Here is a 17,820-nt window from a genome sequence, read left to right as displayed (position 1 = left end):
CTTTTATAACTTATTCTACAGTTTAAATCAAAATGGGATTCATCTTTTCAAAATCTATGAATGAAAACCTGAAGAGTCAACAGGAGTTCATGCTCATGAACTCCCGACTTCAGGTAAGCATTTGTTGTACAGAAGCAAGAAAAGCTACTGATTTTTCTCCTGTTCGGAAAAGCTTACTCTTACATGGAGATGTATGAGGGGTAGGGTAGTGCTATGTGATTTTGATGGTTTAACATGTTTATAAATAGGGAAAGTTTATAGCAAAAGTCCTTATAGCATCTTACAGCAGATAAATCCCATAATACCACTGTGATATAGGTATTATCCTCATTTTACAGATGGAAACTGAGGTACAGAGATTAAATGACTTATTCTAAAATCATAAATAGGAATAAGGAATAAATGGTTCCTAAAAATCCTGCTCTGCAAGCATGCCTTTGAGTAGTCCCACTGAGCTCAATGAGGCTACTCTTGTGTAAAGTTAGTCATATATCTAAGTGAGTCCGTGGCAGAGATACTAATAGAATCCAATTCTTTGCTCTAGGTACTGGATTCCAAAAGTTAAAACTAAAATATGTATTTAAATTCTTTCCCCCCATACATGGTTTCATGTTCGTCAGTTTCAGTAATTCTAAGATAATAGCAAGGCTGTAACTTGTCTATCTTTTCCCTGGCCCTGGAGCCAAGCTGATAAAGACCAAAGGTTAGGTAGACTATGCTGGATGACTTACTCTCCAGTTTGTCATTATTTTATTAGATTGTTGCATAATGGAGATGGGGAAGAAAGCTTTTGACACTGAAATCCAGAAGTAAGCAATAGAATTACTCTTTCTTATTCAGGCAGCAGTGTGGTTGTCTGATGTGCTGTCAAGTATTTTAATAACTTCTGATGGCATGTCTACACTGCCCAGCATTTTGGGCTACTGGGTGTGAATTGCAGCATGTACCAAAGTGCTGTGCTGTAACTTACCCATGGGTACACTACAGGTGCTGCAGTTCACACCCCTGTAGTCTGAAATGCAGGGCAGTGTAGACAGTAAACTGAAAGTCAGAGGCAAGTCAGTGGGGAGTATAAAGTTTAATCTAAAGTTTTCTGTACACTTCTGAAGTTGAAATCAAATACAGTGTACCTTAAAAATACATCTTTCCTTACAAATTATTGATGGATGAACTTTGCACTTAAATTGCCAGTAGGTGGCATATTTTAGCTTTTGAAGCATTCTGAAGACAAGTAGATTTTTTTAAATATTAATATTTAAACTGAATAAATTTTTGACATTTAAACTTAACTGAATATTTGGAGAAGATGTTTGTATAATTGGAAATTGGGGCGGGGGGAAATACCAGGAGCCTGAGAAAAACGTGTTGCAGTCTTATAACAAAAGTGGAAAGTAATTACAATCTGGCTAACGAAGAAAAAGATGGGCTAAGTCTCTTCCACACCCCCGCCCGCTGTGTCTCCCCGTCCCTCCCCCCCACCCCCCGGAGTGAATTGAAGTTATGTGTGTACATACAAAACTTATACGTGCAGGTTTTATGCATGTCAGTTTTTTCCTTCTTAAACATTATTTTCTGATTATAGTATGTTTAGTTCTAACTAGTTCTGTTTCTGCAGAGGGAAAGTGCCAACTTATGTATAATACATAGATACATCTGGATATTTGTTGTTGTTGCATGTTTTGATGGAAATTGTGATTGGAAGTTCTTACAGAAGGATTACAGTTGCTTTCCTTACAATAACTTAACTTTTTCATTGGCAGATTAAATTTAATGTTGATAAATGCAAAGTAATGCACATTGGAAAACATAATTCTAACTATACAAAAACAATGTTGGGGTCTAAATTAGCTGTTACCACTCAAGAAAGAGATCTTGGAGTCATTGTGGATAGTTCTCTGAAATCATCCACCCAATGTGCAAAAGCGGCAGTCAAAAAAGCGAACAAAATATTGGGAATCATCAAGAAAGGGATAGATAATAAGCCAGAAAATATCATATTGCTTCTATATAAATCCATGGTATGCCCACAGCTTGAATACTTCATGCAGATGTGGTCGCCCGATCTCAAAAAAGATATATTGGAATTGGAAAAGGTTCAGAAAAGGACAACAAAAATTATTAGGGGTATAGAACAGCTTCTGTATGAGGAGAGATTAATAAGACTGGGACTTTTCAGCCTGGAGAAGAGGCGACTAAGGGGTTATGATAGAGGTCTATAAAATCATGAGTGGTATAGAGAAAGTAAATAAGGAAGTGTTATTTACTCCGTCTCATAATACAAGAACAAGGGGCCACCAAATGAAGTTAATAGGTAGCAGCTTTAAAACAAACACAAAGTATTTTTTTCATGCAACACACTGTCAACTTCTGGAACTCCTTGCCAGAGGGTGTTGTGAAGGCCAGTACTATAACGGGGTTCAGAAGGGAGCTAGATAGATTCATGGAAGATAGGTCCATCAATGGCTATTAGCCAGGATGGGCAGGAATGCTGTGCCTAGCCTCTGTTTGCCAGAAGCTGGGATTGGGTGACAGGGCATGGATCACTTGATGATAACCTGTCTGTTCATTCCCTTTGGGGCACCTGCCATTGGGCACTGTCAGAGGACAGGATACTGGGTTTGATGGACCTTTGGTCTGACCCAGCATGGCCGTTCTTATGTTGTTCCCAATTCCTCAAATCCATTGTTACCCAGAATACATTTTAATCTTTTGTTGTTTTTGGGTCAGAAGAAAAGAACATGAAAACTCTTATTATACAAGAGAACATTTCTCAAAGCAATCTTCCTTATCTCACATTGCAGTGAGATGGCTGAATAACTGAAAACCCTTCGTGTTGTCTTACACAGTAGACATAGGAGTAGGTTGTCACTTCTTCTCACTTCCTCAGAAAACCTATCATTCACTAAAATACCTGAAGCTTCTTCACTAAGGGCTTGTCTTCAGTATGGGCTAAATTGGCGCTGCAGCAATTGATGCAGCAGCATCGATTTAGTGGGTCTGGTGAAGATGCAATAAGTCAATGGAAAAGCATTCTCCTGTCGAGTTCAGTACTCCACCTCAGTGAGAGCCAGGAGCTATGTCGACGGGAGAGCGTCTCCCACTGACATAGCATGGTGCAGACACCGCCTTACATAACTTAACATAGTTTACATTGACTTAAGTTGCATAACTTACATCAATTTAACCCTCTAGTATAGACAAGGCAGGAATATGCTGTATCTGCCCAGAGAGCTTCGAAGAGCATCCAAGTCTATTTGGTTTAAAATGCCTAGTACATTATCAAGCTTGATAATAAATCTATTGCTATTAACATACGATACCACAGACTATTCTCTCGAGCTCACAAAAATAAAAAAAGTTAGTAATTCAGCCTCAGTGTTTGTTAATAAATAGCTTGGATTAGGGTTGCTCTAGTTTGTACAGGTGACCCGCTGGCCCCCGAAGAGAGGAGTGCAAGGGTAGCATGCCTCCGCTTCTCCACTCTATTTTTGAAGTTGAACTCAGCCAGAAGAAAGAATTGAGGCCTTGTAAGTTTTGTCTTTCTGCTATTTTGTAAAATAATGAAGATTGGACTATCAGGCTGCCTTGTTCTGGAGGACTTGCTGTTTGTTTGTGTTTGCATTGATATGTGTCTCCAGAGCTAAATAATCCATCTCAAATCTAGTCAAAAGGATTCCCAACAAAAGATATAATTGTGGATTCACTTTATTCTATCCCTGCTGCTTGAGGGATCACACATGAAGCTCTTCCTTAAAATTATCAGATTTACAGCTAACATATATAATGTTTTTGCCTTACCTTAAAATTTGAATGTGTAGAAGAAAGAATCCAGGTCTTAGAGCATATATGAGACATTTTATAATGTTTATAAACAGGAAAAACAAAATGCTATACGAGCACCATTTGCATGACTATAATGAAGTACCTTCCACAGTATCTGTTTTTAGTACCTTCTGTTCTATCTGCATTTTTGTATCACAGCATTTTGTCTGAGCATCCAGGGTTTACTCCTCCTTAAAAAAGAAAACAAAAAACCTCTCTTGTAGTTAACCATCAAAAAAATGCTTTAAAATGCACAAAGTAAACACATGGAAAATAGAGTGAAATATTTTTGTTTTTATTTCTGTTTCAGAGTGTAAGTGGTTGGTTACTTGTAACGATAGTGAGTGCAACATTTTCAAATGGAAAATATTTTTCTTAGCTGAGATCAGATTTACAAAGTGAAACCTAAAGATGATTAATATTTAGTATGGATTAACGACTTTTGGTTTTTTTTAAGGTGTTTTACATCTTAATTCTTAAAGGAGTCACTACTCATGTGCACTGAAATTCTCTCCCTCTTCCCTCCGTCAAATATGTCTTTAAAAAGTGAATTGTGTGTCTGTATATGTACAATGTGTAGTTTCTTGTGAATTCAGACTTCTGCTATGTCGACTTTGATGTCATGGAACAGGGTACCTAGGAAGCTCTTATTAATAAGGTCATAAATGCATGGCCCTTTGCTGGTGTGTTATAGCTATCTTCAAACAATAAAAGATCTTGTAAGTCCTAAATATTGCAGTACAAAGACACAGCAAGAGAAGTTAAAGATGGAGTTTCAGGTTAGTGTTTGTGAATTTAATGCTTATCCATGTAGTCCAGAAGTCTTCTTCCATGAATGATTTTTGCACTACGGAAAAGTGTTGTCTGGGCAGATTTGCAGAATACACTCTAAATAATATTTCAAGGCACTGTCACTTCAAATGGTATACCACTAGAAACTAAATTGTACATAGGGGAATTCAGTAGAGAAATTCACTGGGTAGGGTGGGAACATGAGCCATTTTTCAAAAAAGCTGTCAAAATAAAACCAAGTCATTTCCCAAAAAGCTGTTAACAGCAGTTTCAGGCACTGTCTGCCTCTGAGCCTGACTGCCAGTTTTTGTTTTTAATATCACTCTCTCCACACCCCAAAAGCCCCTCTCCCCTGTTGCTTTCTAGAAAGTTCCGACATAAACAGAAAACAGACTACGTAAGGGAAACATGGGAATTGACAATACACAAAGTACTGCATATTGCACCATTCATAAAACCAGAAATAAGAGGGTTCTTTCCACTAATCTCTTTTGGCTACTGTAATATTAGGGAGTACTTGGGATGATATTAAATAAGATATCAGACAGCGGGATGATTATTTTAAGTTGATCCCTTTACATCGGGGTGGGCAAACTTTTTGGCCCAAGGGCCACCCACATCTGGGTATGGAAATTGTATGGTGGGCCATGCATGAATGCTCACAAAATGGGGTTGGGGTGCAGGAGGGGGTGAGGGCTCCAGCTGGGGATGTGGGCTCAGGGGTGGGGCCAGAAATGAAGAGTTCACGGTATTGGAGGGGGCAGGGGGTTGGGCTGCAGGGGGTGGGGGGCGAGGGCTCTGGACAGGGGTTGGGGCATGGGAGTAGGTCAGGGGTACAGGTTCCAGGCAGCGCTTACCTCAAGGAGCTCCCAGAAGCAGTGGCACGTCCCCTCTCCAGCTCCTATGCAGAGGCACGGCCAGGCAGCTCTGCACGCTGTCCCGTCTGCAGGCGCTGCCCCCGCAGCTCCTAGAAGCAGCAGCATGTCCCCGATCTGGTTCCTAAATGGAGGTGCGGCACTGGCCAGGCAGCTCTGTGCCAAGCGCCACCCCTGCAGCTCCCATTGGCTGCAGTTCCCAGCCAATGCGGGGGCAGCACTTGGGGCAGGGGCAGCACGTGGATTATAGAGCTCCCTGGTTGCCTCTAGACAAGCCCCAGAGCCTGCTCCCCAGCGGGAGCTCGAGGGCCAGATTAAAATGTCTGATGGGCTGGATGCCCGCGTCCCGTAGTTTGCCCACCCCTGCTTTACATGGTAGTTCTTTTTAATATCTCTCTGATGGAGACTGGCATAAGAGTACTGTGGCGTATTGTGTAACTGGGACACGTTGGTCATCTTTGGAGCCAAAGGTAGATAACTTTTCAAATCAGATTCTAAGTTTTCTTTTCAGATGTCTTTTAATAACACTCTGACACTAATAGACCTGTATGTTTGAGGTAGGAAAGTGTTTCTATTGCAGTTGAGTTACTTTGTTTCAAACAAAATGTATTTTTAGAAATATTATGCCTAGATGAAGATTAACATATCAGAAAGAAGGCCTACAAGGAATTAAAAGGCCTGAATCTTCTCTGACTTAAGTTGATTTTATGCTGGTGTAAATTCACTGATTTGAGTGGAATAACTCCTGATTTTAAACCAGTGCAAATGAGAGAAGAATCAGATCTTGAGAATCTTAGTAGTGTGGCTCTATTTGGTAGGAAGAAAGAATGCACACTTTAAAAGTTGCCTCTCTGGCCCATCAGAATCTAATGAAACGCTAAGGGCTGGATTGTGGAATACAGTAGAACCTAGAGTTATGAACTGACCAGTCAACCACCCTCCTCATTTGGAACCAGAAGTACGCAATCAGGCAGCAGAGAGAAAAAACCAAATAAACAAATGCTTTACAGTACAGTACTGTGTTAAATGTAAACTATTAAAAAAAAAAAAAAAAGGGAAATTTAAAGAAAATAAGATTTGACAAGGTAAGGAAACTGTTTCAGAGCTTGATTCGTTTAAATTAAGATGATTAAAAGCAGCATTTTTCTTCTGCATAGTAAAGTTTTAATGTTCAGCTGTAAACTTTTGAAAGAACAACCATAATGTTTTGTTCAAAGTTATGAACAACCCCCATTCCCAAGGTGTTTGTAACTCTGAGATTTTACTGTATAGTAATAATTCTTTGGGAGCAGTTCAAGTTGTACATTGCCCCAATGAGAGCTCCAGCAGGCATTGTGCTTGCTTTAGGAACAATAGTCCAGAATTACAAAAGTATTTAGGCACCTAAGTATGCGGATAGATGCTTAATGGGATTTACAAAAGTGGCTAAGTATATTAGGTGCTTAACTGCCATTGAAGTAAATGGAAGTAAGCCACAACACAGGCTTAGATGTTTTTTGTAAATCCAGTTAGGCACCTAAATACCATTTTAAATCTGTCCCAATAACCCTTGGAGCTCCTGTGAGGCACAAGGGAGTACAGATGCTGCACCTCCAGTGGAGGCCATCTTCATTTGCTTCTCCTTTTTGCATCCAAGAAGATCTGCTTTTCAGAGGTCATTGCCAGCAGCAGCATTAGTCCTATGGAGTCCTTATGTTCTTTGACCATAAGGACTCCATTGTTCTGACATCTGGATGAGGTTCACAAGAAGTGGTGGATGGATAGGCTCCTTGAAGGTACAAGCCGGTGGTCCATGAGAAGACTACTCGCTACCCTGATGCTGTCATTAGAGTGTTACCAAGATGCAGGATGCTTGGGATCTGATTAAGATTACAAAGATCCTCTTATTCTTCCTCATTTGCATTTATGGTTAATATCTCTAAGTACTGTGAATAGAACTTTAATACTCTTGCATCCATTTTAGAGCAACTCTTTAGGTATTGGCATATTCTATTAATGAAATAGAATTTTAAATTTTAAAAACTTCAAAAATGAAGTACATTCTTATAGCTAGTTACAAATTAGGTTGCTTTTCTTTTAAATTATATGCCGTGCTGTGTTGAATCAGTTTTCTTTATGGTAACACAGCGAGTCATTTATAGTATTAACTGTTATTAGCTATTTTATTTATTAACTTGCAATGCCATTAATAATGAAGTTTGAATTTATGACTAGTCAGAATTTTGTCACTTCTATTTCTGCTCAGTTGGATGCTGCCTTTCCATTTTGATGATCTTTCATTATTTATGAATTGTAGATCAGTGGTTCTCAAAGCTGGTCCACCGCTTGTTCAGGGAAAGCCCCTGGCCGGCCGAACCGGTTTGTTTACCTGCCGCATCCGCAGGTTTGGCCGATCGCGGCTCCCACTGGCCGCGGTTCGCTGCTCCAGGCCAACGGGGGCTGCGGGAAGCAGCGCAGGCCAAGGGACGTGCTGGGCACCCTTCCCACAGCCCCCATTGGCCTGGAGCAGCGAACCGCAGCCAGTGGGAGCCGCTATCTGCCAAACCTGCGGACGCGGCAGATAAACAAACCGGTCTGGCCCGCCCACGGCTTTCCCTGAACAAGCGGCAGACCGGCTTTGAGAACCACTGTTGTAGATGATCGATTGAGATTATTTTTATAGTGCCCATTTATCATAGCATCTAAGCACTATTTTTTTTCCACACATCATCCAGCTACTGAAGGTTGCCAAGATAGAATTAAAGCATTATGGGAAAGTGATACAAGCCAGGGGATTGAAGAGGTGAGAAATTTCCATACTAAGAATGTTGGTGAGTCAAAAAGAAATAGGTGGTCATATGCCGGTCTTTCTGCTGTAGATAAATGGGGCACCTTGAGCATGAGCTTTTGTAACAGCACCTTAATTGTGTTGCAAATATTGATCCCAGATTTTTGTCTCATTACTAAGCACACTTCAGATTAACCTTAAAAGAAAATGAGGTTTGGCTGCAGCTGTGCGCCAGAGGATGCGACTCTGAATTGGAGTGGAGAGACCAGAGAAAACATTTAAATGGGTTAACAAGTTACTCTGGATTTTGCACTTCTAGAAATTTTTACCTATCAGTTGCACTATGTGATATTATGCTGTGACTTCAAATGTTTGGTCCTCCTGCATGTTTTTGCTATGGCAGAGCATGATGTGGACCTAGGTTAGAAAACCATAGTGCTAGCGTTTCTGCAGTATCATGGGTGTTTATTTGGCCACCCATGTAATGGGCAGAGACTGTTGACCTCAAAGAAGATACTAAAACCACTTGCTATATGTACATTCTGCTGCAAGCATAGTAAATTTGTAACCAGCTGCAGCTACCATAAATGTTCATCATTGAGGCGACCTTTTAAAATATAGCTCTTATTGGCAGGGAAATGATTTGTGCATTTGAAACAATTCTTGTGCGTTGCCAAGACGTGGATACAAAGGGAGCATGTCTGTCTCTTTCCCTTGTCTTCCTGCCGAAGTTTGAGAATTTTGAAGAGCTCATCTTTTGATGTCCTCACTCCTATACAGGATCACTTTCTCAGTAGTTGCCTGTTGAAATTGACTAGGACTGTATGATCCTTATCAGCTTTAAATGTCCTGACCACTATGATGCTGGGAAAATGCTGTTGTGCAGGGACATAAGTGTGTCTGAGCTGATAAATTTCTTCTGCTTTGAAGAGAGAGACTGACCAGGAAGAGGTGTGTTATCCTGGCTGGGGAGGGGAAAGACTGACAGAAGATGACTTCAGCATAATAAAGCATCTGATAGGGTGCTTCCCCACTGGCAAATGTGTACCACATTCATCCTAACTGGAGTATCTTAATTTACAGTTGTGATAGAGTGCAGCAACCCAGCATGACAAAATTGGCTGCATCAGGATGAAGACAGTTAACTGATCCCTCTCATCTGGATCTTTTAGTCAGTCTCAGCCTGTGGAGACTGTCTCCTTTTACTTCTGTTATGGCATAGTCGTTGGAGAGTTGAGTTAGGATCAGATTTATTAATCTCAATTTCCAGGGCTTTCAAGTTCAGTCACAGTAAAGGGTGTAATCAACTTCTTAGGAGCTGTGGTAGAGGTTATATGAATGCTTGTTATTGGTTTCCTATCATCACAGCTGCCTGGGCCATGAAGCCATAATGACATCAGTTTCATACATACCCATTAACTTTATCTGCTGTCAGAAAGTGACACAGTGACAGCTTGGAGAGGGAAAAAGAAATGCTTTTTTACAGATTGGGATGTGGAGTGGAATGATAATTCACTTTTATTTTGTCCAAAGAAAACTGAATATCAGTTGACTGGTGTATTGGAATGTAGGTCTTGCCATACTAGTTCAGGCCAGTAGGCCATCTAGTCTATTTTCCTGTCTTGAGAGAGCCATTATCAAGTGCTTCACTGGAAGATGCAAGAAACCCTGAAATAGACAGTTATAGAAAATTTCATCATAGAAGAAGTTTCTTCCTACCCCTGGTCAAGTAGTTGGCTTATGGCCTAAAGTATGAATGCTTATGCTCCATCCCGCTTTTTAAAATATCAGCTAATATGTAAATGTTCTCATTGTCCATATAAATATCTAATCCTTTTCTGAATCCTACTAAATTCTTGGCCTCGGCATTTAGTGGCAGTGAGGTTTAGACTGTGAAGGGGGAAAAAGTTTAATATTAACAGTTCAATTGATTGATATTCAGTTTCTTTGGTTTTCCCTTTGTTGTTGTACTGTGAGAAGGTAAAGAGCACCTATGGGTTTCTTAAGTCTTCTTCTAGTCTTGACTAGTGTAAATTAAGCTTTTTCCATCTGCAAACTTGTACGCCACATCTTCTAAATAATTGCTAAAAATATTTAACAACACCATTTCTACTTCAGATTTTAGGGGCGTTCCATTGTTAACTTTTGCAATGATGAAAGTAACCACTTTATTCCTTCTGTGTTGTATCCAGTTTCTGATCCATGACGGTTCTTTAACTCTCATCCCATGACTGCTTAATTTTTTAATAGCCTTTGGCTTTGTGAAGAATTCTATTACTCAAATCTTTCTGATATTTAGTATATGTCAGTCATTATTCTCCATTCTTTTGTTGAAAAAGAAAGAATTTGAGTATACTGGAGAGGCACACTCTTGCCTTTACAAAAGAAGCCTTTATTTCCTTTTGAAATTTAGGCAGGTAATTCTGTGCTAGCCTTGGCTCTGCTTCATAACAACATGTCACAAGATCAGTATACTTCTCCTTCATAATAACCCTCCTAACAAACGAAGAAGCATGTGCATTTTCATCTCCAGTAGCTAGCTCAATCTTGTTTCTGTAGTTCCATGAAGTATATTTTTTTTCAACATGATAGCTGGATATGTAGGTATTAATGGGAATGATTGCATCACAATTATGTATTGCCATATTCTAGAGTAAGATTTAGGAAGTATGGTCTGCTGGGGTCAAAAAAAGTCTCTAAGCAGTGATATTTGATATGTGATATTTTATGGGCCATTGCTAAATTAGAGAATATGGGGGCTTCTAACCTCCTACACCTAGGAGTAGGAAGGGAGCACCAGGGCCCTCGTGTGGGGAACCTAGGGTTCATCTCAGCTAGCTAAATTGCAGTAAAACTACAGCTTCCCCAGCTTGCGCTAGAGTTTTACATCTGGTAGCTATCTCATTGTAAAAATATACCTTTTCCCACTGTAGACATATCTAAAGAGATGCTGTCCTTAATATATTTATTACAGAAATATGACTTATGGGCAAATGGTTATGCTTTACGCTGTTTTACATTTTGTTTTTAAAATGTATAGGATAGGTTCCTTTAATAGTGGTTTTTCTTGCAGAAACTTATTTTTAGTAGGAGTCAATCAATTATAAATGTGTGGGTTTAAAACATAGTGTTAAAATATTTTGTCAAATCTTTTAAACTTGCTCTGTTCTACTTACGTGCTTCCCACCGTTAGTCTGGGTTATGCCTTTCTTCACTAGATTAGAGTCCTTTATTTTATATATAAATATAAATTTATAAATAAATATAGGAGTACCCAATATTTTCTTTCTGTGAAAGTACTCCTATCTAGTACAGTAGAACCTCAGAGTTATGAACACCAGAGTTACAAACAGACCAGTCAACCATACACCTTATTTGGAACTGGAAGTATGCAATCAGATAGCACCTACACACACACACACAAGCAAATACAGTACAGTACTGTGTTAAACGTAAACTACTAAAAAAAAAAGGGAAAGCAGCATTTTTCTTTTGCACAATAAAGTTTCAAAGCTGTATTAAATCAACGATCAGTTGTAAACTTTTGAAAGAACAACCATAACATTTTGTTCAGAGTTACAAACAACCTCCATTCCCTAAGTGTTCGTAACTGTGAGGTTCTACTGTAATCAGATCTCCTCTCAATTTTTTTGACAAGCTAAACAAATTGAGCATTTTAAGTCTCGCATAAGGCATTTCCTCCAGTCCTTGAATAATTTTATGGCTCTTTTCTGCACTTTCTCCAGTTTTTTTCCCCATGTCTTTTATAAAAAAAAATGTGGATACCAGAAATGTACTCAATATCCATCTCACCAATACTGTATACAGAGGTGAAAATCACTTGCCTACTACTTGCTACTTCCCCGTGTATATATCAAAGCATCACATTAGCCTAGTTTGCCACAGCGTTGTAGTGGGAGCTCATGTTGCGTTGCGTGGCCCCTAGGACCCCTTTTCGGCATACAGTCTCCTTTCTGTGTAAGCAAGGCCTGCATTCCTTGTTCCTAGAGGTATAACTTTGCGTTAGGGTTAAGCTTAAAACACATTTTGTTTGAACGGGCCCATCTTATCAAATTATCTATATCACACTGTATGATTGCCCTGTTATCACTATTTACTGCTCCAACAATCTTGGCTGATAAAATTTGTGGCGAACACAGTGACTTAATATTTAGTTTCAGATAATAGATGAAAATGTTGAACAGCATCAGGCCTAGTACTGATCCCTGCAGAACCAGACTAGAACAACACCCATTCAGTAGAGTGACCAGGTGTCCAGTTTTCAATCAGCACATCTGGTCAAAAAGGGATTCCAGTATGGACTAGGCCGTTGACTGTGCGGTTGGCAGCACCGTGCAGTGGGGCTGGCAGGCTCCATGCTAGCCGCCACACCACACGGCTCCCGGGAAGCAGCCGGCATGTCCTGCCTCCGGCTCCTATGCGTAGGGGCAGCCAGGGGAGTCCGCGTGCTGCCCCACTCCCCGCCCACAGGCATAGCTCCCATTGGCCTCTCCCACTGCTGCCAGCCCACTTCTCCTCCTTGCGCTCCTCCTGTGACTGGGCTTGAGCTGTGGCGTGTGCCCTCACTGCCCTGTGGTGAACCATGGTCTGTTGCCCGATTGCCGGCACCCAGGAGTTGGAGGTATGTATCCCTGTCTCCGAATGCTGGGAATGGGGCTGCATCCCCATCCCCCTCATGCATCCCTTTCTGTCCCAACCCCCCTGCACGCTCAATACCCATCATTGCATCCCTCTCCCGTCCCATCTCACCTTGTCCCCCACACCTACCCATCCCAGCCCTGTACCCTTTACAGCGCTGTCCCACCCATCCTCTCCACCTCACAGAACTGCCACCTCCATATCCCTCACCCTCCACAGCCCTGCATCCTATACACCCCTGTGCCCCCCACATCCTCATGCACCTGTAACCTTCTGCCTCCCCCAGCATCCCCATCCACCCCACATACTCCCTCACCCCCTCCTCTCTCCTTCACTGCCCCCTCTCACCCCCACCCTGCTCTCATCCTTGGCCTCTTTCTCTCCCCATCTTCTCTCCTCCAAACACACACACATCTTTTCCCCTCCAGTCCACCCTCCTCCCTTCCCAACTGGGTATCTCTGTGTAGACAAGTGTGTGCATGCATGCATTGTTTGTGTCTTTGTGTAGGGAGGTGTGTGTAAGCCTGTGTGAATAAAATTTACAGCCTAATTCTGACTTTTATTCCTTCTGCTGGCTGTGAACAAAAAAATTGATGACCTAAAGTATGTGTGTATTTATTTCATAACAAGTTTCGAAAAAAAGAAGGGAACTCTAAAAGAAATGTATTATTTCTTTAAAAATGAATATTGTTGACTAATAATTGCAGAAGAGCCAATGTATCATACGTTTCTCCCCACCTTTATCTAGCTGCATTATAAACTCTTTGTTGCAGACTCTCTCTTTTTATGTGTATGTCCAGCACCTGCCATCCTGGAGCCCTGATCTTTGTTGGGGTCTCTAGGCACTAAACAACAATTGTAATAATAAATAATGTGGAAGTATGTGTGTTAGTGCATGCTAGATGTGTACACAACAACAGTGTGTATCTGCATGTAAGTGTGGGAGTCAGTTTCTATAGATTTATTTATATAGGTATCTGGACAGGTGTGCATTTCTGTGGTTGTCTTCTATGGATTTGTATTTGGGCTTCTGGAGTAGGCCTTTAATGGACCTATTGCAGCTGTGATAATATATCAGCCTAATTCCACCATAAAATTACAATAACTTTAGTGAACAAAAAACATGGAGCTGGTTACAAAAAATGGGAAGCGAGGAGGGAAAGAATCATGAAAACCTTTGTGAAATTTCATTATTTTTTTTTAATTACCCTTTTTGACTGTTTTGCTGCCAACTCTAGTGTCCTGTAACAAATAAAACCTGAAATTAGCATAATACGTCGGTCAAAACAATAAATATGCCTGTTTGGGTCTTGCAGTGCAAATGAGTACGTGAACGAGGGCGGGGGAGAGCAAGCGGCAGGAGTGGGACTTCAGGGAAGGGCAGAGCAGTGGGCGGGACAAGGGTGTTTGGTTTTCTGGAATTAGAAAGTTGGCAACCCTACCATTCAGTTATTCATCCATTAAAAACTATTTTTTGAGATCTGTTAGCCACTATTTAATCCATTTAACATGTACATATATAGTGCTAATTTTTTAATCAGACTGTTGTGCCATACCAAATCAGGTGCCTTTCAAAAGGCTATATTATATCTGTACAGTTACCTTTATCAACCAAATTTGTAATCTCAAAGGATGGAAACAGATTTCTTTGACCATAAAAGCTTGTTGACTGGTATTAGTTTTATTCCTACCTTGTAATTGTTTACAGGTTGAATCCTGTATCATCTCTTCCATTATTTTGCCTGGATTTAATGTCAGGATAGCCAGCTTGTAATGAGCCATATCATCTTGCTTGCTCTTTCTGAATATTGGACATTAGCAGTCTTCCAGTACTGTGGAATTTTCCTGATATTCCAAGCATTATTAAAAACTTACATCAGCAAGCCATCTCTTTTCCCCTGTGCTGCTTGATATTACGCTCCTACTGATTGTATATTTAATCTTTATATATGTATCTGAGACTGAGTCATCGCCTCAACAATAACAAAGGAAAGACAGTAACATATATTTGCTTGCTGGAAGAAAGCAAGATGCCACAGCAGTAAGTTGCAAAATGGTTAATTTAGAGCTGCAGATGCTTGGTTCTGCCAAACTTAAAGGGCCATACCTCAGAAAAACACGCTGGAGGAAAAAGGTTTCTGTACAAGGGCAAATCAGCACAGAGAGATTAGTAGGAACCAGAAAGTCATTGAATAAAGTGTTTATGGGGAAGGCGTTGCTTTAATGGTGTACTTGTCACCTTTGTATCACAGCAGATATTTACAAATGTAAGCTATGATGATAAGATACAGTGGTATATAGTGAAAGTCTTGAAGAAACTAAGTGAAATTTGACCGTGATAGGAAATAACTGTAATTACTGTAATAGTAGCTTTTTGATTATGGGGCCTACTCCCAAAATGGCATTTTGTATTACACAATGTCATTGTGTAACACAGATGTCTGTTTTAATATTTTTCACTGTATTGAAAGTTGTTAAAGTGGATGTACATAGTGATAGCATGTATCTTCTATCTTTCAGTACAGTTGGACGTACAGCCAAAACAGACCCATAGCTGGATCAGTGACCTCCTTTGTTTTTTGGTTACCATATAAGTGAAATACATTCAGTGACAAGAAAGTAGCCTTGGTTTCTAAAAAATCATAAACTCTGTATTGAAAACTTGACTTTTGAGCCTTTGAAACCATTTGCACTGCATCTGTTTTACCACTGTCTTCACAGAATAGACTATTTTGAAAAAAATTCCAATAAGACAAAGGAACATCATATCTTTTGTTGACAAAACATAAACTCCAGAGTCAGAAAATGTTCCTGAATATTAATCTTTGATAGGAGCCATATAACCTTAAAGAAAGTAAACATACTACGAAAATAACATACTTCAGCAAATCTGCTTACTTATGAAAAATATGTTTAAGGTTATAGCTTCTCTGTCAGTAGTGGGAATCCTACCAAATTCAGATTTGTTTTACCTTTGTGTTCATAGTTGTTAGAGTGGATCCTTGTTTAATATTAACCAATTTGATTTGGCACAGATTCCCAATTATGCAGCAAACCACAGAGAAGATTTCATGTAATGTTGGAAGGTAAAGAAAGTGTAATTACTATCCTTGCTTGAGTCAAAAGTTTAAAATATATTCTGAAATTTTGTTTGTCATTTAGAGAAGACCACCTTCCACAATAATTTGTTGAAACAAAGCCAAATACAAAGCATATTTAACAAAGAATCTCAATATTTAATTATTTCACTGAGCAAGGCATTATTAAGAAGTACAGAAGACTTCAGGAACATCTTGAGAATCTAGTATACTACTAATAAACCAAACATCAGACACACAACATTCTTATAGCTTTTTAAAATTCAGGAGCATATCTGATCTTTTTGTGCGTAAACCTATTTCTTTGATATTGGTTCACTTCACTATGTCTTTAAGGATACTTTCAGCCTTTAAAAAATGTTGAACAAATTATACACAGTACACTAGTTAACCGTAGAGGTCTGATTTTCAGTGTTCTTGTTTCTATTTATTGAACAAATATTGTGAAAAGCTCTAAATTGTTTTTTCCAGTAATTGGTATATAGTAAATCTAAACATTTAGCAGACTTTGTAATGCATACATTAGTCTGTGGTGATCATGTGTGTGTTGGGTAGGAGAAACACAATTCAAAGAAGGATTTAAGTAGCAGGAGAAGGATTTAATCAATGTATAGGAAGCCAACATAGACAGTAGGTGAGCTTGCTTTTTAATAAAGTATAAACAGTTGGGGAAGTGTTCTAACCTACAAGCAGATTATTACAAAAAGCCTATATAATAAATATTTTTATTTAACTGTAGCCCCAAAAATGTACTAGATGCTGAACAGACATAAAGGAAGACCTAGACCTTGCCTATATAGTGTGGGGAGGCGGAGGTGGAGGTATTTTAAAGACTTCATATTATTTAAAATGACTTCCAGATCTTTTTGGCAAGTGGTTGCTGCAATGCTGTGCAGGCAAGGAGCAAAGCTGAGACATGAGAACAGACATTATTATGAAGTGATTTTTTTTTTTTTTTTAAGATACTCTTCTACCAAAGGCTGGAAACCCAGGGAGGAATGATGTAAATTGTCAACACCGTTGACTTCATTGCTCTATCATAATTTATACTAGCTGAGGATCTGCCCAGGATGTAGAAAGGGTACAAAAGAATATTATCTGCATCTAACAACACAACAAAAAATCTGGTTAACATTACAGCATATAGGATGTAGCAATATAATGCAATTAAAATATTTCATTTAACATACCAGCAAACTGGTATGTTAAATGAAATGGCACTAAGGGGTCTGGCAGGCTCCATGCTTTTGGAAATAGATGGATTAGTTCATTTTAATAATAATGTTCCATCATGAAACAAATAAGTTTTACTTTTTAAAATGACCCTTGGATGCTGTCTTGTACTTTAATGAATAATCTGTTTTCTCCAATTGTTGCCCATTGTGAAGAACTGTAAATTTTGAAATCAGCCTGCTGTAACGATTATATATGACTTGTATAGGTTTCAATGTGAAATAATGTTGCTGTCAAGTGTGGAAGTGTGTATGTAAATAGTTATAATGCTGAAATTCTCATAACGATATGTCTTGCAGCTATAGCTATAATTCAGCTATTGCAGAGACACTAATTTATTTCACTAGACTCTAATTTGATGCAATATAAAATACAGAGCAAAATCTTTATACTGGAAAAATGTATCCAATACTGAGTGGGAACATAGATTAATGTAACTAACCTCACTTTTTTATTTCCTTCTTAACTATCAACACTTTCTGTCTTTGGTTTCAGGCAAAACATAACATGATTGCATTACATCTTCTGCCAGTGCTTTTCTTAACAAGCTTGAACTGAATAGCAATAAATAACA

At 39.4% G+C, this 17,820-nt stretch overlaps 2 protein-coding genes across 3 annotated transcripts in view; one reads left to right on the top strand and one right to left on the bottom strand.

Moving 5' to 3' along the window:
- The window catches only part of CD274 (CD274 molecule), a 44,861-nt gene extending 39,939 nt beyond the window's left edge, over nucleotides 1-4,922 (bottom strand). Inside the window, exon 1 of the mRNA XM_077817635.1 lies at nucleotides 3,926-4,922. Within this exon, the coding sequence (XP_077673761.1) occupies nucleotides 3,926-3,968 (43 nt within the window). The 5' untranslated portion in view covers nucleotides 3,969-4,922. The remainder of the gene's footprint in view (nucleotides 1-3,925) is intronic.
- PLGRKT (plasminogen receptor with a C-terminal lysine) overlaps nucleotides 1-17,820 on the top strand; it is a 51,298-nt gene that overhangs the window by 1,506 nt on the left and 31,972 nt on the right. For both annotated transcript variants that reach the window (XM_077817639.1, XM_077817637.1), the window contains exon 2: nucleotides 22-113. In XM_077817639.1, coding sequence (XP_077673765.1) covers nucleotides 33-113 — 81 coding nt within the window. In that variant the 5' untranslated portion in view covers nucleotides 22-32. The remainder of the gene's footprint in view (nucleotides 1-21; nucleotides 114-17,820) is intronic.

Source organism: Eretmochelys imbricata, chromosome 5 (assembly GCF_965152235.1).
Source record: "Eretmochelys imbricata isolate rEreImb1 chromosome 5, rEreImb1.hap1, whole genome shotgun sequence".
Lineage (NCBI taxonomy): Eukaryota > Metazoa > Chordata > Testudines > Cheloniidae > Eretmochelys > Eretmochelys imbricata.
This window is presented reverse-complemented; position numbering and strand designations above follow the sequence as displayed.